Source organism: Balaenoptera borealis (assembly GCF_965194805.1).
Source record: "Balaenoptera borealis genome assembly, chromosome: 16".
NCBI lineage: Eukaryota > Metazoa > Chordata > Mammalia > Artiodactyla > Balaenopteridae > Balaenoptera > Balaenoptera borealis.
The window spans coordinates 45,475,907-45,498,899 of record NC_138872.1 but is presented as its reverse complement, the minus strand read 5'-3'; the positions used below and the strand labels follow the sequence as shown (position 1 = coordinate 45,498,899).

At 53.9% G+C, this 22,993-nt stretch overlaps 1 protein-coding gene and 1 long non-coding RNA gene across 3 annotated transcripts in view; both read right to left on the bottom strand.

The window, feature by feature from the left end:
• The window catches only part of LOC309613468, a 61,577-nt gene extending 48,046 nt beyond the window's left edge, over positions 1-13,531 (bottom strand). Inside the window, exon 1 of the long non-coding RNA XR_014235741.1 lies at positions 13,055-13,531. This is a non-coding gene — a long non-coding RNA (uncharacterized lncRNA). The remainder of the gene's footprint in view (positions 1-13,054) is intronic.
• Positions 13,532-14,628: 1,097 nt separating this feature from the next.
• FOXA2 (forkhead box A2) lies at positions 14,629-20,799 on the bottom strand. Of its 2 annotated transcripts, XM_082360705.1 has the most exons (3): positions 19,875-20,799; positions 18,769-18,838; positions 14,629-17,745 (listed from the first exon to the last, which is right to left on the bottom strand). In XM_082360705.1, the coding sequence occupies exons 2-3, from the start codon at positions 18,835-18,837 to the stop codon at positions 16,438-16,440; spliced, it is 1,377 nt and encodes a 458-aa protein (XP_082216831.1). In that variant the 5' UTR covers position 18,838; positions 19,875-20,799; the 3' UTR covers positions 14,629-16,437. The 2 variants fall into 2 exon arrangements, with proteins under 2 accessions (XP_082216831.1, XP_082216830.1); XM_082360704.1 differs by lacking the exon at positions 19,875-20,799 and having other exon boundaries at positions 18,769-18,934.
• Positions 20,800-22,993: the final 2,194 nt, after the last annotated feature.

The following is a 22,993-nucleotide window of genomic DNA, read 5'->3' as shown; positions in this document are numbered from 1 at the left end:
AAGGAACCCATTTTCCAGATGAAGAACTACAGTGTCATCCTGCCCTGTGGGTGAGGTACTTACCCATTCAGAAAGGTCAAATGAGAATGTTTTTCAACGTTGTTTTTTGTTTTTCTTTTCTCTTTTCTCCCCCTTCTTTCCTTCCTCCCTCCCTCCTTCCTTCCTTCCATCCTTCCATCCTTTCCTTTCTTTCTTTTTTTTTTTTTTGGAGGACGGCGGGAGCTGGCAATGGAACTGGATGAAACATGGCCCTAAATCAGAATCTCTTGCACACCCCTCTAGCACCTTCCACTCTACCGCAGTAAAGATAAAACCCCTTCTCCCGGCTCTCTGAATTATCAACACAGAAATCCATTCAGAAGATGGTGAGACCCAGGAATGAGGCCAGGAGAGGGCTCTGCCAGCCCTAAAGATGCCACAAACTTTCCACAGCACTTAAAATGTACTTCAAGTGGTCCTAGAGCAAGAGAGTTGCTTTTTCAAATGAAAAGAAAAATAACTGTAACTTATCCATGATGACAGTTTGAAAGGTGAAATTTTCATTTTGAGTGCCTATGTGTCACCATAGAAAAATTACTGGATTCTAATACTACACAATGCTAGAGAGACACATATCATTTCTTCTGTGTCTCATAGTCTACATCAAGTTGTTCAAAACGTTTCTCAATGTGGAGAACCAAATGAAAAATCTCTATGATTAAATTAACATTTGACGCAGAAAGTGTTGCCTTTATCACAGGAACCATGCAAGAAGATGGATCGCCACTCATGCCATACGTGTTCCAACTTTTCTTGACTTGAAAATGTTTTCAAATGTATTTCTTAAGTATGTCCTTATTATTTGACAATAAGAGATATGTATCCTTATTCAATTTTTTCTGCCATGTTGTCCACAAAGAGGGCATGACACCACAGAGGAAAACAGGTTTCTTTTAAAGAAATAGGAAAACAGTAGCTCCATTATATTATTTGGGCCACAACAGCTTTATGACAAACTCCTTCAAAGCAGCACTTACTCCCCCTGCACAGATGGAGGGCCGGGTATTCTGTTCTGACTCTCCTGGCTGCCCCAGCAGTGATTCTGTCCAGTTTGTTGACATAACGTGGGCTCCATTAGAACCAAGTTGGATATTCAAATGCACTTTATATTCTTTTCCAGAGATTCTAAAAGAGAAAGATGTGGATTTGCAGCCTAACACAGAGGATGTTTAGTCTCAGTGAAGCCCGGGTGTGTTTATTCAGTGTCATTTTTAAAGGAACTGCCTACTTGATGCAGAAATGACAGTTCCTTGTCTCAAGCATCACTTAAAAGTTCAAAAGAAATAGCTGAAGCCCAGCATGGGAAAGTGTTTTACTTCCCAATTCACTCAGACTTTTAAAATGGTTAATGCTGGCAGTGGACTTACTCCGATAAATCAGGAAAAGCACCAGCTCATCTTCGTACACTGATCTGTGAATTTATGAAGTCAAAGAACATTGGTAGAAGTGCATTTTTTCTTATTTTGCTTTCCTCTGGGGGCCGGGGAAAGAGTGAAAGACCAGTAGGGAATACACCAGAACTCTTTTTATTTTGAAGAAAGATAAGCCTCCATTTTCAAGTAATTGGAAGAGTGAGAATTCTGATACTGAAGAATTTCAATGCGGCTTTCCTGGAAACTTGAGACTGATTCAAAGAGCAAATACCAGGGTGCAATTTCTTTACAGTTGTGAGTTTCTTTTTTCTTTTGAGTAAGAAAGTAGTAATACATGATGAAAAGCAATAATAATAATAACAATAATAATTTAAAAGGGACGGGTGTAGGTTATTACGTATTTTGCTTGATATCACACAAAGTAATTTCACATTAATGAAGGGATACTAGATTTCACAATTTTCAATATTCCTGTCCTAGCTAAAAAGTCATGTCACACCCGCAAAAAACAGGCCTGACTTGACAGGATTTTTTATACAGATTTTAGGCCAGGTTAAAGGATTCTGTGGAACTATATGTCATGGCTTGGGGTGAAATTAAACAATATGCTTGCTTCCAGTGTCCATTTGGGGTTCATTTGTGTTCACATCTTTCTCCTATTTTTGCCGGCGTCCTGCAGTTCCACAGCTCCGGGGTCCGCATACAGATGGTTACATTCTCATACTGGGCACCCAGAGAAGGTCACATGCTTTACATCAATGGCAATTAGTTCCCTTTTTAAAATGGAAAATGTCATTAAGTTCTTGAATAATTCAAGAGTAGAGGTCACAATACAGTGTCCCTTTTGGGGGTCTTTATGGTGCAAATGGCAAAACAAGGCGATCCTATCAGTAAGAGTAGATCTAAGGTTTACAATGTAGCTCTATTTAGTGTGACAGGAAAATTAAATTACACGAGACACTCATTCATCGTCACCCGTTAACAGGCTTGGGAAAATTGTGGATCCCCGGGGGCAAATCACTGACAACGTGCGAGGCAAATAAAAATATGTCATTTTAATTGGCTGCTGTTTCCTCCGCTCGGTTTTGAAAATAACAAACATAAGCTTGTCCCCCACAACTGTCCTTGGAAATAGGGTCCCGAGTCTCCAAGAGAGGACCACAACTTAAGGACGGGTTAAGAGTTCCGGGGGACACGGGTCTGTTTTCTCAGCAGTCGTTGAGCGGGTCTTGATCCAGGGGTTCCCTGGAAAGGAAATATAGGGGAAGGTCCCACGTGAGAATCGGCGTCGGCGGCTCCCCACCCCACCCCGGCTGGGGGGTGGTCTGCACGGGAGTTACTGCGTTTCTGGAACAGGAGCTGCCCCTCAATCTGTGAGGTGTGAGGAGGAGGCCAGGAGGGAGGACCGAGCGTCGCGGGGTCCACCAACTGTCCTCCCTCCCCAGGGGAGAGAAAGCCACACGGCCCTCGACGGGCCTGGCGCCAGGCTCCCGGGCTGGGGTCGGGTGGATAGGGTAGAACCAGAGGCAGCGCATCCTCAGAGGTCACCGACGGAGAGGAAAGCCGTTCCCGGGCCGCGCCAGCACATCCTCGCCACACACGTCCCCTACGACCCCCAAAGTCCCAGTTCAGGCCAGTGGGCGTGGCTGTCCGGGACCCACTCCCACCCTTGACCGCCCGCGTGTCGCGCCGAGCGCTGGGCCGCTCCACCCGCGCTTCCCGCCGCCGCCGCCGCCGCCGCCGCCGCCGCGCTGCCGGCGGTCTCCCGCCCAACGCGGCGCCCTCGGCACCTGCGGGGCCCCGGCTCTGCTTCCTGCGTCTCCCCGAGGCTGGAGAGAGCTGGTTGGGCGGGGAGGAGTAAAGCCTGCGGCGCCGGGCGCCTGCGGGTGGGGTTGGCCCGTCCGTTGGGTGGGCCGCCTGGGGTCGGTCCCCTGCGCTGTAGGACTTGGAAAAGTCAAGAATGACTGTCCGTCTGCCTGTTGCTTTTTATTATTTATTATTATTATTATTATTATTTAGAAATAATATCTATCTGGCGCTTCCCTTTTTCGGGCTCCTCCGCCAAGACCCTGCGAAGTCCTATATTGGCCAAGTGAGCTCAGGGCGGGGTGCGCGCATCTTCTCGGCGCTGCGCGCATCTCTGCCGCCGGCGCTCGGCCGCGCGGGGAGGCCAGGCTCCGGATCTGGTGACACCGCGGCCCGACACACGCCCCAGGAGGCGCGGACCCTGGGTGGGGCCGGCGCGGACCCGAGGAGGGGCCGGCGGCCGGGCCTTGGCAGAGAGTCCCGGACCCTCGCGGGGAGGAGAAGCCGGTCCAGCGGCTGGGGGCTCCTTTCAGAATGAAGACCTTGGGGCCGCTCGGTTTCTGAAGCGGGCCTGACGTTAGTAAAGCTTAGGTAAAGGGAGATACTTCATTTTTAAGAAAAAGTCATATTACAGCGTGATTGCTGCCTCGGGCGGATGATGGGTGTCTGAGCCTCAGTATCTTTGTAGTAGAATTAAAAGTAGAATTAAGGAGTACGTTTCCTTCCTGGGGGGAGCGAGGGAGCAGAGGGGGCCAATTTAGAGGTTTTTCATTTTCTAAACACTTCAATTTTAAGCAAACACTTGGGGGCTCCGGGCCGCTGTAATTCCAAAGACAATTTTCCGTGGTTTTAATTTGATTTGCATTTTTTCAACTTCTATAATATTCAATTTCATGGCTGAATACACAGGTAAACACTGTTAGGTCGTGTTTTTCGCCCCCTGCACCAAACAGAATGTCGCTTGCCTTGGAGTGCCAGGGGAGGTTACACCCCGTCCCAATAATGTCTGCGGGTTTCTCCTGAATTATTTTCCTAAACGTAGAGCGGTTTCGCCTGGGCGCCAGAAGGGTGGCCTATTAAAAATAGCTGAACTGCTCTGCACGGGTGGGGGGGACCCCCACAAACATGACCCAAAGGAAGGAGACAAAGCAAACAAATTCCTATTCTACATAGAATCTATTCTAATTTTACCCAGAAACATTTAAAAATATTTTATTAGTAGTTTTAAGCAATCCCAAAATGATCAATATACTCACTTCCCCCAGAAATGCTTTCAGTGTAAATTTCATCGCTAGAAAGACAAACATTGAGAAATACAAAGAGAGAGGCTTTGTAAGGAGAAGTTTAATTAGCACCCTGGAGCTATTTTATAAAAAAAAAAAATTAGAGAAAAATACGAAGTGAAATTGGGTAATTAGCTTTAGTCATATCAAAGCTGATATTTAACAAAATGCCACTGTCCCTAACCCTGGAGCCAGGATGCTAGAAGCTGCAATCATGGGAGCAGCTATGCCAAAGACTAACACGGGTAGATGGTAATCCTTGAATACACCATACAACTTACATCTCGCAAAGAGATAGTTGAACCTCATCAAATATACAGATAGATTGGCACATAATAAATCTATCAAAACCCCAAATGCATTTTATATTCCTTCACAACATCGTGCTACAAGAGGTAAGGAGCAAAGAAATGACATACTTAATTGGCCTGTCCAGAGGTACTCATATAATAAAATAGCACTCTCAGGAACGATACCTCATTTAAAGAAAATATAGATATATACATATATATCTGCTTAATGTCCATTACTGTGAAACACTCAATACCATGAAAGCTATTCCTATTTTAAATCCTAAAAATTTACAGATTTGAATGTTTGTCTCATTTCGTAGGATTTTTTTTTTAATTGGAGAGCTCACGAACAATGTGACTTTCAGAAATTAAAAGATATTAGAGTTTTGGCATTTTGGAAAGAATAGATCCAGAAATTACATTGGTGAGTCTTTCAAAAACCTTTTTGCTTGAGGTTGGCTGATTTGGGAAAACGGTATTGAGCCGATCTCATTTGCAAAATATTTTTTTTATCGTACGAAAGGGGTTTAAGCAAACAAGAAAGGAATTTCTTTTGAAACAGTACCAACTTTGAAAAAGAAAGTTACTTCATTTTTTGAAAACACCGTCGTAGCAGGCTGACTGCACTGAACACCTTCAGGAAAACTGACCTTTATCATTTGACTTTTAATTTTTTTTTACAATTATTGAATTTCAAAGGATCATTGTTTAGGATCTGTCCTAATCTTTCTTATTGTGGATGACTGGCAATTATGTCTTTCTGTTTATCTTACACACATAGATGACAGAATGTGATGTCCACAGATGACAGCAGAGCAAACCTCTTCCTGGAGAAGAGCTCATGACAGGGACTCGACTAAAACACAAGGTCTACTCAGAGGATGGCAAACTTCGGGCAATAGGAACCTCTTTCTCTTTCTCTATTCTAATGGAGGAGTAAATGGGGCTCTTGTTAAGAACCTAAAAGCACTGATCATCAGAGTAAGTTTGCCAATTTCTTTCGCTTTTATCCCCAAAGAGGTCTGTGTCCAAGACTGTGGCAGCCGATCCAGAAGCTGTGCTCAGGCGATGCAGACAGCGATTGCTCTCCCAACCCCCAACTGTGTTCAGCTGGGTCCAAGAGGCCACTGGCTGACCAAAGATGGAGGGCGCTTGGCAGGCCTGGGGTGGGGGAGGGGAGGGAGGGAGGAATGGGCCAAGGAGGTCCCTGGAGTGTGTCTCAGCAGGTGGGGGCCCAAGTCCCAGTAGGAAACTTTCCCTACAGACTTAGGAACTTGGGAGGCCATGTCCTTTGGGAGAGATGTTAGTCCTCAGAGGAAAGAGTAGCACCCCCAGAAGACACAGCTGCTGGGGGGGGGTGAGGTTAGCTGAGGGTGCTATGAAACGACTGTGGTCTGACTGTCCCTTCATGACTAATAGGAGCCTGAGGGAGGGGAGGAGTGTGAGAGTGTGTGTGTGTGTGTGTGTGTGTGTGTGTGTGTGTGTGTGAGAGAGAGAGAGTGAGAGAGAGAGAGAGAGAGGTTCCGCTGAATACAAGGGAGAAATCCCACAGTTACTTTTAGTTGTTTACTGACCAAGGGCAAAATCTAAACAGCGCTTTCCAGGATCAATGAAGGGATGGCCTCGGGTTCCAGAGCTGAGCCCCCTAAATGAGTCTGGCATCCTGATAACTGCAGGTTAGCACCTGAGATCAACTCCTTCCCACTGCTGGATGCTGGCAAGAGATACGGAGGCATCTTGTTCTGGGCTCTGGGAAGGGAGAGGCGACAAGGAGATTTAATTGTCTGCCTGGGTGAATCGAAATGTCCTTCGAAAGCAAGGAAATCAAGAGAGATTGGCCTTTAATTGGCAAACTCTGCTGGTTGGAGGGGAGTGGCAATTAAAGTGGAGAGAGGATAAAATGCAGATCGGATTCTTGTCCCCAGCTCGCCCCCAGACAGGTCCCAAGATCGCATTCTCCCCCCCTCTTTCGGACTCTAGAAGGCTCCGCACCTAGTCTGACTGTGATAACTGTGTCTCTCTCCCCACCTCAGTCTAACGTCTCCATTATCAGTTTGGAGTGGGGAGTCTGGTTTAATCCAGAACTCCATTCACTTCCAAGAGTTGGTCATCCCCATGCCTGAGACATCATTGTGTGCAGAGCTGGCCTTAGGACCCAGCTGTCCAGAGCCTCCCCTGAAATCCCAAAAGGGGAGGGGCTCAGTCTACAGGAAATCCCCACCCCACTAAAAACGGACAGTCCGGGGAACTTAACTTGCAGTAAGTCAAAAAGAAAAGGAGCCCTCCACGCCAGGAGGGCCTGACATAAGCAGGCGTGAGCCGTCCTTGGCTTGCACACCCCTGTGCCCGTGTGCAGCTCGGCCGGAGTGGCGCCCTTCCCCCAGATTGCAGGCGTACTGAGTGCCGGGCCTCAGCCATCCTCTGTGATGGAAGCAGGCCCGTCCACCTGGGCCGGCATCCCTTTCAGGGCCAAACCTGGAGGCAGGTGTTTATCCCGATCTGCATCTGTATGTGTGTGGGGGGAGGCGGCTGTAGGGACGGGGGCCTTGGTGCTCTTGCAGCTGTGTTGGAGCAGGGGCGTGCAGGGGCCCAGCTGTGATCGGTGTGTGCGCTCCAGCTGTGCTGTCACCTGGGCTGTTGGGCCACCAGGTGCAGGTCAGGGGGAGGTCAGAGGCGAGAGGCTCTCAGGAATTCCTGGCCCCTGATCCAAAATCCCTCGTAAGGAGTAAAGCTGACAGGCGGCACCTCGGACGTGGGTTATTTTAAGCCCATATGTCAGGCTATTGTTTCTGCCCCTGACATTTTCCTCTTCTCTGGCATTTTCTCTTTCTAATCACAATGCAAGAGCCATCTAGCTGCCGATTCTCTGCCCGTCTCCTCCCTTCCAGCCTTAGCCAGCTGGTCCCGGAAGCTTAAATGGGGAGGAGTCGTGGTCCAGGCCTGACTGATCCTCTGGCTGGCTTTGGGGCCATGGTTGCATGGGAATTCTAACTCCAAGAGGGAAAAAGAGAAGCCAGCCTGACCCCAGACATAACCCACCCTGACCCCTTCTAGGACAGTGGGCAGGGTCTCTGCCATCCTTCCAAGAAGTGCCCAAGCCTGTTCTTCTTGAGACCTTCTTGTTTCTTTCTAGCCTTCTTCTAACACTGCCGTCCCCCCACCCCCGACCCATCACCTCCGCTTACCATCAGCGACTCACTTTGAAAACTTGGGGGTCCTGGCGAAGGCAGGCTCCCTACTGCATTGGAATCAGGGAGGTCTGTGCCCAGGCCATATGAAACCAGGAAAAGTTGAAAGAACACAGAGGTGAAAGATTTGAATTCAACACTGAGCTCTGAAATTGAAGCTTTTTCTCTAACTTCTCTCTGCCCGGGCCCATCACCCATAAATTCTGACAGCTACTAGGGAGGGGAGTGGTCTTAAATGAGGTCATGTTCATGAAGACACCTGGCGTGGTGGCTGGCACAGAGGGGACCCCACCGAGTGGTGGTGGATGGAATACAGTTGTGATCAATAGAAGAGGAGGAGGGGCTGGGGCGGGGGTGGGAGAAACAGTAAGATGGTAAAAAGAAGGGCAAAAGTTTTGCCCCAAAATGGACTCATTTTTCTGGGTAGAGGGTCAATTTTCTCCACCAGAGAGTTGTTGAAGTTGCAACTTCTTTCTGTGTGTAAACAGCTCAGTTTAATGTAGCTCAGAATTACAGACTGACTAGAAGGTATATAGTTAAATTGGTCTCGTTTATTTTAAATTTCTTAGATTGGGTTTTAGAAGGTAAGGCAAGCAGGAAGCTCGAGCAGAGGGTTGTATCTTTTAGAGCAGAGTGTACACACGCTGGCATCCTGATTTCTCTGCTAAAGATGCCTCTGGCCCCCATACAGAGAGCCCAGGTCCTATCCTGGCTGACATTCCACCCGTGTCTTCACAGAAGATGTCATTGCATCGTCATCTGCCCTCCCTGGTCCCCCAGCTCCCACTTCACGCCTTAGCTCCTCCCAAGCCCTCTCCGCCAAACACTTCCTAAGATTGTTTTCTATTTTTAAGTAATGCACTTTGAACACCCAAGTCTTCAAGTTAAGAACCGTATGCTTTTCTTTAATGTGAGCAAAAAGTTCAACAAAATCCATTATATAACTACATCTGCTTTGTGAAGAGAGAAAAAATAATGAATTGAGGTCCTATTTCTAATGAAATAAGTCAAAATTCACACGCATGCAACCTTATTTTGATTTGCTGGGGTCGTGACCAACCTTGGTCCAAAAACTTTCCTGCTTATTCTTGAACCCTGTGTTTTACTTTTTTTCCAAAAAAGTGAAACCATGGAAAAGCTGCTTTACCTAGGAAGCAAGTCTAGTCCTCAACCTTTTAAGCGAGCAGAAGTGGAGCCACTTAAGCAAGTAGAGCTAAAAACCAGCAAACTATTCTGATTCCAAAGTTTTCATCTGCATCACACCCCAGTATTTTTCCCTCATGCATCTACGTTTGTGATGTGGAAAATTTCCCTCTCAGTTCATTTGATGTGTTTAAGTTAAATCAATGTGGCCTTGCTGGCATGGTATCCTGGCATTGCAGGAATATCAGTGCCTCCAATTAGCTTCAAGAGAGAGTTCAACCCCAGGTACTTGCCCTAATGAGACCTGAGAACCTCTAGCTTTGCATGAATGAATGCAACTTCATTTGTGTGGCTCTTTTCAGCGTCTCGGCTATCGGTTGTATTATCTGCCAGTAAAATTCCCCACCTTCTTTTCAGAAAGAGAGAGAGAGGTGTGTGTGAAGGGTAAGTCAATGCCTTCTCATGGGAGCCTGGCGGAGAGGGGGGACATGTATGACAGCGACATCTGACCAGTCCATGTTTTGTTGGTAGTGAGGTTGGAGCTCTGAGGAACAGCCACTCATGTAAAAAATAAGGACACTGTTGTGAAGATGTGCTTGTGAAACCACCCTGTCTTCTGTACCTTATGCAGAGGATATACAAAGAATCTGGAACAAGCCCCAAGGGTGCAGGGGTTGGGGGAGGGGAGAGTAGGAATCACCTCCAGTCTGGCAATAGGGACCAGGGCGGAATGACAGCTTGTAAAATAAGCCTCCATCAGTCTCCCAGGAGACAGCCGGCCTCAACTTGGGTGTTCCCCGCTTGTTAGCCTCACTCATAATTGGTCTCCCCTCCCATCCCACGTTGTTGGTTTTCTGTGTGTGGCTTTTGGTGTGAGCGTGTTAGGTCATCAACAAATACAATGGCGGGAGGGGGTGAGGGGAGACACACACGATTGTTTTAAAGAAGAAAGGAGAGAAAGGATGAGAGAGTGGGCAGGAAGGCTGTGAACAGAATGGGGAAGATGCCCCAGGATTTAGGCTTCCGAGGCAACCCCTGGAGGGCTGGGGGTAGTGCGCTCCCTGGGAGTTTTGTCTAAGGGAGAAGCAGCCTGCCAGGAGCTGGGGACCCCGCTGAGCGCCACTGGGGACACCGTCTATACCATGCAACTTTTGTTTGCTTGTCTCTGGAGGTGCCTGTAACATCCTGCCCGTATCCGGTGCATCTCATCAAAAAGGAATTTCTCAAAAAATCCCAATTATTGTGGCTGCCTGAGAAAGGATGTAGCTTCAGGAGCAGCCCAGGATTCCCGCCCCCCCCCACCTCCCCGGGCAGACGGGCACATGGGCCTGTGCCAGCTGGCCTTTCCCCATCCATTTTAAAATAGTTTCTCCCACATTCCTCATGATCTTTTCCTCCACCCTACATTCTCTTTTTTCCTATTCTCAGAGGAAAGCCAGTTCTGGGGTTAGAAGCTGTAAGAAACGTGTAGTCGGACGTCTGTAAAGCCTAGCGCGAGCTGGCTTTGCAGTCAAGGGGCGCTGTAGATGCAGTGTATTGTTTTCACTCCAAAAGGGAGCATTATAAGGCTCTGAGACCCTCAGATATCTGTTTACGGTATAAAGAACGTTTGACGGGAGAAGAGAGCAGCAGATAATTAAATTGAGCGGCAAACTCTTGGAGAGTTTTTTCTTGCATTTTTGGTTTTGTTTTTATAATTTCACGCCACCAACTGTTGGGCGGCCTGGGTTGCCATGGTGCTGTGGCCGGGGCTGCTCTCCACTATGTCCCTGACCCAGCAGAGACATTTGGGGTCTGAAATCTTGCTCTTCTGCTGCAGTGGTGACAGCGCATTGGGGATGGTGGCGCAAAGGGGTGGGTGTTGGGGGGGGGTCTCCTCTGTGGCCGGACAGGGTGCCCGTAAGTCTGTGGATGCTAGCCCGCAAGGTTAGGTCCACGGTGGGGATGGGGGACTCAGAGAACATTTCCTTCCGACCCCCTGGTGCAGGGTGAAGATTCCCGGCCCCAGTGGCCCTGCTGCTTTCTCCGGACAGTTCTGGTCTATGCAATTCAGAAGATTCTGTCTCGGTGACTCCAGCCCCAAGCCGGGAGGACCTCCAGACCCCCGATACTCAGAAGAGTGCGCTGCCCCAGAGAAAACCAGTTACCCCGAGGTACCTCCAGGTGCCTTCTTGAGCAAACACCCCCCCTTCCCCGTGCACTATTAAGCGGTATCTCTCGCTTCTCCCTGCGTCACCCGCGCATTAAAATTCCCCCAAAGCCCTGAAGGCCTGCTTCTCTGTATAAAGCCGGGAGAGGCGGGCGATAAACATCAGGCGTTTAAATTGGCCATTTGGAAGATTACATCTCTTCAGCGAGGGTCTTTCTTTCAAAACTCGCACTGAATTAAGGGCCGCGGCTACTCCGCACCGGCTCTCAAAGGCCGGGCACCTTTTAATTCGGCCGTGGAGTGGGCCGGGCGCGGTGACCCGGCGCCATCAAAGGCCCGAGGAAAGGCCGTGGGGCGACACCGTCTAATGACAAGTAATTGACGGATTCGAGGCCGCGCATTACCAGCGGAACGGGGAGGCATTAATTATTAAAAAACGATTAGCCTCGCGTGTGTCCCGCAGGCGGGCCATCTCGTTCAGGGAAGATAGCCAGCCACGCGAGCCGGAGCCGGACTTGGAGGGAGGCGGGTGCGCACCCCGGTCGGCCTCGGGCGTGGTGGGCAAAGGCGCGCGCGGCCCCGGGCGCCGGGGAAGGAGGGGACCGGGCGCCCAGGGTCCCCACGCATGGAGGTGTCCACAAAACTGACCCTGCCAATCACCGGGACCGATTTCTGCCCTTTTGGGTCCGAGATCTGGGTGACTGCGGCGCGGACTGGAAGAACTTTCCAGTTGGGGTGGCGGGCAACTGCGGTGACCCGGGACCTAGCGCGACCTACGTACGTCGTGGCGAAATACCAAACTGACCGAGCCGGCGTGGGCCTATCACAAGCCAGACACCCCGCCGTAGAAAGCAAACTCTCAGGGGTAATGCAGATTGATGGGGGGCACCTGGTAGACCCCAGAGGAAAGACACCTTTTCCTACGCTGCCCTCGACAGCCGAGGGTCCTGCGGTGTCAACTGGCAGCCTCGGAATCACTAGTTTTCCGAGCCGTCGCCTTCCTGCAGACGGCAGACAGATGCGATCTGTCTGTCCGATCCTCCAAACCCGGTGCCCCGGGCCAGCGCGGGGGAAGTGGGTGAGGAACGGCCCCGCGGCCGGGTTCGGCCTTTCCCTCCCGGAATGGGCTAGTGGCCCGGAGGCTCCCTGACCTGCCTGCGGTCGTGCGCGCTCGCGGCGAGAGCGCAGGGTTCCCCGGCCGCTCGGAAAGGCGCTGCGCCTCCTCGGCTCCCGGACGGCGGGAACCCCACCGCCGCCTGGGCCTCGGGGCTTCCTGGAACCCCCGAGACGGGACTGGAACCCATGCGCGTCCACGCTCGGGCCTCGCTCTGCAGCCTCCCAGTACCAGTGCGCCGTCTTCCACCGTCCCCATCCCAGGCTCTGAGGCCAAGGCCGGCCCCCACCTCCACCTTCCCACTGTCCTAGGGCGACAGGCGGCCCTCGGATCGAATCAGCAGCCCGGAGCGGCTGCAGGGGCCTGTGGTGGCTTCCCGTCGCTTCGGGGTCCCACCAAACTTTCCAGTTGTGCTCAGGCCCCAGATTCAGTCTGAGTGTGTAGCTCCTCGACCCCTCATCCTCCCACGCCAAGCATCCTCAGAATCCCCCGCAAAAAGGCCACCTCCCCAGTCCCGGGGTCTCCGCGACTTAGCTTCTCACTCCCCGTCCCCCAGGCGTCGAAGCGCCAAGGGCTGGCTGGGGGAGGGGAGGCGCGCGGACGGGAGTGGGGGGCGCACGCTCGGCGGGGACCCGGGCGCGGCCCCTGAGTGGGCGCGCTCCCTACCTGCGGTGCGGCGGGCAGGCGGGCGGCGGTGGCAGCGGAGCGTCCAGCGCGCGGAGGGAGGCGGCCGACTGCTCCGAGCCGAGGCATCCCCGCATTTATTTGAGCTCAAACCGAGCGACTGTTGACTTTAGCACACAAAGCAAAGATTTCACTGCCCGCTAGTTTAAAAATGAATATTTTACCAAGATATCGATCAGCGTTATAAAATTCAGTTAAGTACAATGGGATCCTGGCAAAAAAGAAAAAAAAAATAATAAAGGAGGGAGAGGCAATATAATATCTGTGCAAATTTGCTGAAGTGTGACGTGGCATGGAAAGTTTACCCTCCTGGAATTCGGATCTAGAATGTTTTTTTCGGTTGTTTACTGACTGTTTATTCACAGATCACGGATGCTTAAACCCGCGCGCGGATGGCGCGGGGAAAAGGAAGAAAAAGAGGGAGAGAGAGGGAAAAACAAACGCTGCACCCTACCACGCAGAGTTGGGGGACGCGGGCGGAGGGCGGTCTGAGTGCCAGTAAGCTGGGGGCCCTGCGGGGGGAGGGGCTGGGGCGGGAGGATGGGGGGGTGTGAAAGACGCAGGACGCGCAGAAAAGCCTCCGGAGCGGCCGGCTCCCCGACATCCTTTTTATGTATTCGGACAGAACTATATCTTATCTGGCCGGGATCAGTGGAGGGGGGCGCGCTAAGTAGTTTAAAACGACCCTCGCACAATGGGCGTGCGATAGGAAACATAGCAGGTTAGGGCAGCGCTTTCAGCCTTCATTGTCCCGCACTCGGCCCCCGGCCCTGCCTCTCGGCTCCTTCGCCACGGGAGCCTTTTATGTGATAATGAAACACATTTCAGGCTGGGCTCACGACGTGTGTGTCCTTGCCAGGGGGAGAGACGGCCCTGATTGCTGGCTGCGACCTCCGGATCCCTCCCACCACCCCCCTCCCCAATTTCTCTTCCTTGTGTTCTTCGGGACAATGTGGCATGTTAAAAAGGGATTTGGAGGCGGGAGGCGGAGGCGAGGACCAACCCCCCTCAGGCGCGTGGGAAGGCCAGGGTTTGAGGGGCAGAGAGACCCCGCAAGGTGGGGAGGGCTCTCGCAGAGGTTGTATCCAGGTTTGGGGCGAAGCTGGGACACTCCAAGTTTGGTGGTCGAGAAGCCCAAAGATCTAGTCCGGGACACGGGAGCCTGAGCTTAGAAACCTGAGTCCGAAAGTTTTGGCCTCCGACTCTGCGGAGATTCTCACCCACCGCAAGCTAGCTGCGCCCTGGATGGCTCCTGCCCTCACTCGGCCAGCTTGCCTGCCAGCAGATGCCCAGGGCAAAGCCAAAGCGGAGCCCACTTTGTGAAGCCGGGCCCCGCTTGGCCTCCGAGGTTTCCACTTCGGTTGGCCGAGGATTTAGGGCCACTAGGCTGTCTGTGGAGAGAGGCAGTACGATTTCTAAGAATTTATTCCGTGTCTTTCTTTATACTTTTCGGTTTTCCTTGAAGAATCACAACATACCCACTCACCTCCTTGGTGCTGTAATCCTAGATTGCCAACCCGGGCTAAGAGGCAGCTTGGCCAAGGGCTCGGAGTTTGGGGGGAGGGGGGAGGGAGAAAACCTGCAGACCCTGGGATCCCACCCCTGAGAAGGGGCACCTGGCCAGCCGTGCAGGACACTCCCTTACCTCTGCCTCATCCCCCAATATACATATTTTAAAAGATTTCCATCAGGACCCTGAGTTCCCTTTAAAATCACTTCCAGGAGAAAGTCTTTTGTTTCTCCAGACCAGATGCTCAAATGCATGGTTCCAGAAGCCTCACTACTCCTGGGCTGCAGCAAGTTCTACCAAGGTTGTGCAGAACACCTAAGTGAAGGTGGAGGGTGGGATGGAGAGTGGAGTGTAGACAGAGGCCTGAGGCTGTCAATCCAGGCGGAGTTCCAATTCCACGGAAGGATGAATGGGTGCAGAGAGGCAGTGATGAAAAGGAAAAGAGCTGCACCAGGAATTTGCAAGTCCAATCGGGGCTCCCTGCCTTGAAGGGAGGCCTAGGATTGGACATACAGGAAAAAACATGGAAAATCCAGGCTTCTTTCCAGAGAAGCCAGCCCCAGGGTCCAAGAGACGTCAAAAACATTGCACCTTCACATGGCCCAGCTGGAAAATACAGATAGGATGTGTGGTTTTCTCCAGGCTTCGGAGATAAACCTGCATCATCCCCACAATCCCCAGAATGGTTCACCTGGGATCTGTGAGTTTCACTGTGTGTAAAGTTAAACCCAAAATTCAAAGAAGTAACCTTGAACAATGTTGAGTTCCATTAACGATGTACTTGCTGAAGTGTTTAGGGGGAAGTGTACTGAAGTCTGAAATTTACTTTGAAATGCATCTAGGAAAGTAAGATAAGTGGGCCGATGGAGGTGTGGATAGATGGACAGATATGCTGTATAACAAGTACAGTGAAATGAGAACTGTAGGATCTGGGCAATGGGTATGTGTCTGTTTACTGTAAAATTCATTCAACTTTACTTCGTCTGAAAATGTTAATAATAAATAGTTGATAAAACAACAACTACCTCCCCCAGAATAAAATAAAACCTGCAACCAGCCAGGATCTCCCTCCCTCAATTTTTAAATAATTCCCAGGTCTGTTTATTTTTTAAATCAAGCAAAGGAAAAAAAATCTTGAAGATTCAAAGCAAAAAAACTGGCAATAACACTTTAATATAGATTTGTGGAACTCTGGTTCTTGTAGTCAGAACACACATTTATAAGCCATAAATAAAGCACGCGGAAACCATAAATTAATCAGACTCGAGACCTGAATTTCACCGTATCAAGAATGGGAATGCTTTTTTTTTTCTTTTTCTTGATCATTTACAACAGACCCTTACATCATTTTTCCTCTTTTTTAAACAATAGTACAACTCTGTTTTCTGTTAAAACTACAGTTTTACACTGAGTCACTCACAAAAGTTTGTGTTTTTTTCTTTTTTGTTTTGTTTTTGTTTTTTGTTGGTTTTTTTTTTTTTTTTTTTTTTAATAAAGTAAGACTTCCCTGCAATGACAGCAACGGAGAGAAACCACAACAACAAAAAGTCAGAATTCGCAGGTGCTTAAAGAAGCAGGCGTCTACACAGTAGTGGAAACTGAGGCTTTCCTTTTTCTTTTTTTTTGACTGTTTATCTTTTTTTCCCTTTCCCTCCTTATATATCACGATACACATCAGTGTGGCCCATGTGAGGGAGGGAAGAGCTGCAGAGGGTGAGGGGAGACCTCTGTTCCGGGGGCGGGGGTGTGATGGGTCCTTCTCCCTCGTATCTTTCCAGCACCCCTTTCTCAGAGTCTCTACCCCATTTCCTGTCTCTCCCGTCTGGGTCCGGGCTAGCCAGGTCACGCCGTCTTCTTAAGAGGAGTTCATAATGGGCCTGGAGTACACCCCCTGGTAGTAGGAGGTGTCTGGGGCCAGGGTCGAGGCGTCCAGGCCCGCTTTGTTCGTGACCGGGCCCATGGCCAGGCTTCCCGGCATGGGGGACCCGTAGCCAGGGTAGTGCATCACCTGTTCGTAGGCCTTGAGGTCCATTTTGTGGGGCTGGTGGTGGTGATGGCTGTGGTGGTGCTGCTGCTCCGAGGACATGAGGTTGTTGATGGAGAAGGGGTGGTTGAAGGCGTAGTGGTGCTCCGGCTTCAGGTGGGCCTCTGGCGGCAGGCCCGGGTGATGCGGCGGGCCCAGCAGGTGGGCCGCGGCCTGCTGCTGCTGCTGCCCTGGCGAGGGCGCCGGCTCCGCGGGGCTCAACGCCGCGGCCGGCGTCCCCTTCAGCTCCCCGAGGCCCCCTCGCTTGTGCTCCTGGCACGGGGAGGCGCTCGAGTGGGGCGATTCGGTGCCCGCCGGAGTCTCGGAGACCGGCCCGGCGGCCTCCCCGAGCTGACCCTGCGAGGCCTGGGCCCCGGCGGCCGCCTTCTTACCGCCGCCCGCGGCGCCCGCGGCCTCCTTCAGGGCCAGCTGCTTCTCGCACTTGAAGCGCTTCTGGCGGCGCAGGTAGCAGCCATTCTCGAACATGTTGCCCGAGTCGGGGTGCAGGGTCCAGAAGGAGCCCTTGCCGGGCTTGTCGGGAGAGCGGGGCACCTTGAGGAAGCAGTCGTTGAAGGAGAGCGAGTGGCGGATGGAGTTCTGCCAGCGCTGCTGGTTCTGCCGGTAGAAGGGGAAGAGGTCCATGATCCACTGGTAGATCTCGCTCAGCGTCAGCATCTTGTTGGGGCTCTGCTGAATGGCCATGGTGATGAGCGAAATGTACGAGTAGGGCGGCTTGGCGTGCGTATAGCTGCGCCGGTAAGTCTTGGGGTCGCGCGCGCGGCTCAGGCCCGCCTGCCCGTACATGGGGCTCATGGAGTTCATGTTCGCGTAGGGTGCCAGGCCGCCCATGGCCCCGGCCGCCTGCCCCCCGAGCGGGCTCAGGCTCGGGCTCAGGTGCGGCCCCATGCCAGCCACGCCGGCCGCCCCGGCCGAGCCGCCCATGCCGGCCATAGCGCCCGCCCCGGGGGACATGCCGGCCAGGGACGGGCTCATGCCAGCACCCACGTACGACGACATGTTCATGGAGCCGGCGCTCATGTTGCCCGAGCCGCTGCCCATGGCGGCCGCCGACATGCTCATGTACGTGTTCATGCCGTTCATCCCCAGGCCGGCGTTCATGTTGCTCACCGAGGAGTAGCCCTGAGGACAGAGCCCGGAGGGAGGCGCACAGCGTTAGCACCGCGGCCGAAGCGCGCCCGGCCTGACCCCCCCCCCCCCGCCCACCGGGCCAGCCCAGGCCCCCGCCTCCAGGGAGGCCTCCGAGGAGTCCTGCCCTCGCCCGGCCCCGGCTCCGCGTCCGTTTCACCCGGAGCGCGCCGCGATCGCCCTCGGGGAGGTGGCGCGGGGGCCGCCGCTCTGCGACCGTGGCCGCCTCCTCGCCCTCCTGCGCCTCGCTCAGACTCTAAAACAGAGGTCCCCGGGAGCGCCCCAAGCCAAGCATCCCAAATGCATCTCCCCTCCGCAGAGTACCCCCGACTCTCACGCCAGCATACCGAGCAGGCGCCGCGGCCCCGGACGCCACCTCCGACCCTGGCCAGCGACCTGTGGGACAAGGCGCAGGGCGCCCGGCGGCCTCCCGCGGAGACGATCCCAGGGTCCTCGCCATTCAGCCTTCCTCCCGGGACCCCATTCTGGGCCCCAGGGGAACCGAAACGCGGTACCTGCGCGCAGTCTGGGGCCAGCTGGAGGCATTGAGTGGAGGAACAGGGAGGGGACCGCGAACAGAACGACACGCGGCTGGGCTCTGCAGCCACAAACTTTCTTTCTCTTTGTCGCCTAGTCCTGGACCGTTTTTCTCTACCTCAGCCCCCAACTCCTACCCACCTTCTCCACTCCAGCTCCCCACCCCCTCGCCGGCCGACCTCCCACCCCTCCCCAGCCGCGCGCTGCCAAACACAACTCTGTTAGGATAGTGCGTGGCTCGGCCACGAAGAGGATTTGGAGGCGCCGCAAGTCAATATTTGATCACAAAGTTAATATTATCTCAAGGCTAACAGTGTGTCGTATAAAAAAGAAACCCATTTGAGTCGAAGGAGGGTGGAAAAGGCGGCTGCCCGGAGCGGCTGGGGTGGGGGCCGGGGGCCGGCCAGGGCAGCGGTCCAGAGGTTGGGGCCGAGAGCGGACGCCGCCACCCCGCTTCCCCCGGCAAAGGCGAGTGCCTACCTCGGGCTCGGCATAGTAGCTGCTCCAGTCGGACGGCTCGTGCCCTTCCATCTTCACTGCTCCCAGCATACTGGAAGCCGAGTGCATGGCAGTTTAAAATTTAACAGCCCCAGCAAACGACCGGCAATCACCCCCCCACCCCCACCCTCCTTTCTAAAAAAAGTCAGCCAAGGCACCGTCCCCTCCCTCCCTCTCGCGCTCCCTCTCTCTCGGCTCCACTCCCTCTCTCCCTTGGCCGGCCGGAGGCAGTGGTTGGAAGTGGGAGGGAGGGGTGAGTCGCAGGAGGAGGGGGCCGAGGGTAGGAGGAGGCCCGGAGCCGATTCCCGCTGCCGGAGCGCCCGCCGCCCGCCGCCGCCGCCGCCGCGCTCGCGGGCTGCCCGGTGGAGGCCGAGGCTGGCAGTGCCGAGCTGCCGGGAGGCGGCGGGAAGCGCGCGGCGCGGGGGCGGGTGGGGGGGGGGTGGAGAAGAGGAGGAGGAGGAGGAGGAAGAGGAGGAGGTGGAGGTGGTGGAGGTGGTGGAGGAGGAGGAGGAGGAGGAGGAGGGGGAGGGAGGAGGAGGAGGTGTGGACCGCGCAGCGGACAAGTGCCGCAGTGACGTGGGCTGCTGGTGATATAGCGCGGCGCGCGGGCGCGGGCCTCCAATCCCCAGACCCGGGGCAGCCCATTTGAATAATCAGCTCACACCTGGGCGAGAGGGAGCCCCGGCCGGCGCCCAGCACCTGCCCTCGGCGCCCGCCCAGCTGCCCCGCGCCGCGCACGCGGAGCCCGGACTGGCGAGCGGGGCGGGTGGGCGCGTGGGCCCCCGGGTCCAGCCCCCTTTCGTCTGCGGGGGGTCCCCACGGGAGGAGGGACCCGGGAGGAGGCCACCCAGTGGAGTGGCCCAGGGCTCTGGCCCCGTCCCCGTCCCATAGAGCCGGGCGCCTGGCGCGCCTGTCCGAGGGCGCGTCCGGCTTCCGCGCCCGGTCTCCCCTCTGCAGAGCCTTATCAAAGCCGCATTTATTTATCCCGGATTTCTTAGTTCTCAGTGCTCATTCCCTGTCAAAACAACCAGCCGGTGACGGAGCCAATCTGCAAAGCGCTGTCGTATTTAGAAAAACTGTGTACACACCTTTAACTCGCCTGTTGCGGCTGCTGGGAGGTCCCTCCCGTTACAGTTAAGACCCGGAGCGGCTTCGGGAGGCGTGCGGGGCGCCGGGTCCCGCCTCCCCGGCTTTTTGCCTCCTCCGAGCGCCCGACGGGGCGGCTGGAGGGGAGGAGCCCCGTCCCACGGTCCGGGTGCCGGGCGCAGGGCGCGCGCGGCCCCGCCAGCTGCTGCGACGGTTGGGAGACTATTTGTCTCTGACAGTCAGGACGGCATGTTTCAAGGTTACTTTTCAGTCACAACTGAGGTGCCCACAGCATTTCGTAACTAAAACAAACAGGGCAGGAGGTGGGGGACGAGGCGGGAGGAGAGAGGGGAATTAAGGAATCAATAATGGGGCATATGGAGTCGCCTGGCTGTGGGCGGGGGTGTCTCTGACCTCTCTGCTTTCCTGTTTTATAAGAATTAGAAACCCCAGCAACCATATTCGTCCTTTTTATTTTCGATCCAGCTTCTGAGTTCAAATGATCACCTGTCCTGGGCCAGGTACCAAGACCTCAGTGAGCCAGATTGGGGAGGGGGCGGGGAGGCGGAATACTACAGGTGTTTGGAGGTGGACGCCCTTTCTTGGTTCTAAACCCCGGCTGGGCCGTGAGGATGCGGCCCTGCGTCCTCAACCCCAAAGAGAGAAAAAGTAGGAAATAGTGGGTATCTGGCCCACCTGTCCAGAGTTATGGGTAATGGTGGCAGAAGACAGAAGCGAGGTGGCAGGCACGGAGCAGAGCAAGGGGAACGGAAGGCCGGGTGAGGGTCAGGCCAGAGGGCAGGGGGCGGAGCAGTAGGTGCAGGGGTACTCCCACCCCTTCCCTCTACTCCAGGACTCTAGGGCCTGCAACGCTTTGAACTGAAGATGCAGGCGCGGCTGGTTTGACCAATTCTTAGTGAGAGCGTTAATGAACCCGCTGAGCGAGGGCCGGGGCAGGGTCCCCCACAGCCAAGGTCTGCTTCTCCCCGAAAGCCGTGCGCAGCGCAGAGTCCTCCCAGGAGGGGCAGGCCGGCCCGGTGCAGCCGGGAAGTGTGCTGGATGTATGCACACGTAGTGTCGGTGTGCGCAGGGGAGCCGAGGGACCAGATCCCCGGGCATCTCTCGCCGGGTCCCCCCAGCGTGGGTGGAAACTACTTGATCGCTCTCCCGAGGGCTAGGGATAGAGGGTCCGCCCTGGCCTATTTTCCAAAGCTTTCTGCGCAGGCCGAGGGCAGAAACACATACACGCGCGGGCGCGCACGCGCGCGCACGCACAGACATACACACAGACACACCCTTCTTCCCCCCCGCGGGGCGCTTCTCATATTCGGTAGGTCAGACAGACAAACCCGAGAAACAAGGACAGACAGCTTTCTGGTGTGCGTGAGATTGAAAGCTCAGGAGTGTCCAGGTTAACCTAGTCTGTGCGTCTATGTGAGTGTCCACTCCCCTATTTTTGCTCCTGGTGGAAAATGTGGTTCTAGAAATCTCGCCACGAGCAGGAGAGAGAGCGGCCCGGGGTAGGAGGGCGTGCCCCTCGTTGGCCCGGCCCCTGGTCACCGGCTTCCGCAGTGACAGGGCGCCCCCTGTCGGCCACGCGGCCCCGGGACAGACAGGAGCCCTCACGGACCCCCGAGCCCCTAACCCCGCTATCTGGACGGCCGCGCCGTCCGCCGGCCTCTCCGAGTCTCCCCGAAAACGCCTCCCGGGGGCTGGCGCTTCTTCGGGGTCCCCGACGATCAGCGCAAACCCAGGTTGGCCTCCGCCGCCTGCGGAGGCGCCGCGGGCTCGGGCGGAGCGGCCGCTGGGACCCTCCCCGGGAAGGGGAGCGCGGCCGGCGGATGCTGCGGGGAGCGCGAGCCCACGCCCCCGGCCCGCCGCCCTTCCCTGCGCGGAGGCCCGCCGAGGCGCCCCCGCCCCTGCACACGGCGCTCCTTCCCTTCCCGGCAGCTCTGGTTTCTAAAGGTTGATTCAGAGCGTCTGGCACGAGAGCCTCAGGCTGGAATGCTGTAAATTGCTCCGGGAGCTTCTCTCCAGGAAAAAGTTCGCGGGTAACTCGGGCTGAAAACAGATGTTTCCCCTGATCCCCCCTTATTTGAAGCCCCACCTAGGGCTGAGACCTACAGAGATTTCCTCTGCCCGCGCCCCCTCTCTTTCCCGGCCTTGTCGTTCGGTGCTGCCGGGTTTGCGTTTAAAGCCGCCTTATGACCGATGACTGTGGTTGGATTTAGCGCGTTGGTTTTATTCCCGTCGCTGGCCCAGCGGACTGACTCGGCCCAAATCTGGGCCTCCTTCGGTCTCCCTGCAATCTCCAGCAAAACTCCTTCCCCGGGGCTCTCTGTCATGTGAAACTAGCCCTTGAGGAAAGGGACAGCAATAAACAGTACTCAACTTCCCTAACCGATGACCCACAAAATACCAAAGGGTGGGTGCGCTTTGGGCTGATCAATACTCCAGTTCCCGAAGGCCTTTCGAGAATAAATACTCAGGACAGGCCTTGCTTTAGGGCATTACTAGGCAGGTCTGCAGGTGAGGTTAAAACAGAGGAGACAGAGAAAGGTGATTTAGCAAAGTCTTGTGAAAATACACATTTTACCTTCAAATAACCTTTGGGTTGGCAGAAATCAGACACCCACACCTCCATTATTCACAAGGTGGAATTTTCAGGGTGCATCCCAAGTCTTACTAAAGAAGAGGCATACAGTTGTATCCAAGGTTGCAATTAACATTTCACTTTCCATGGGTTGTTATTTCTGAAATTATGTTTAAAAAAAAAATCAAACTACTTGGCACTGAGCACTCAGATACTTTTTTTGCTGGCTTCCATAGTTCTTTGTGGCCAAAACCCTAGTTGTTTATGGGGAGGGCAATTGAAAAGATAATTAGTGAAGAATATCTTTCAAAGGAGATTTATGTGAAAAACATTAAAAAACCCACAAGAGAGTGATGTTGAATGTGATGTTAAAATTGAGGGGAAAGCAAGATACGGCATTGTAGGTTTATACACAGTAAGTTTATACACATGCATACAATCTACCACTCCTGGGCAAGATTCACAGGAAAAGATGGGAAATAAGTCATAATAAATAATGATAAGATGAGATAACTACGATGTTAGTAA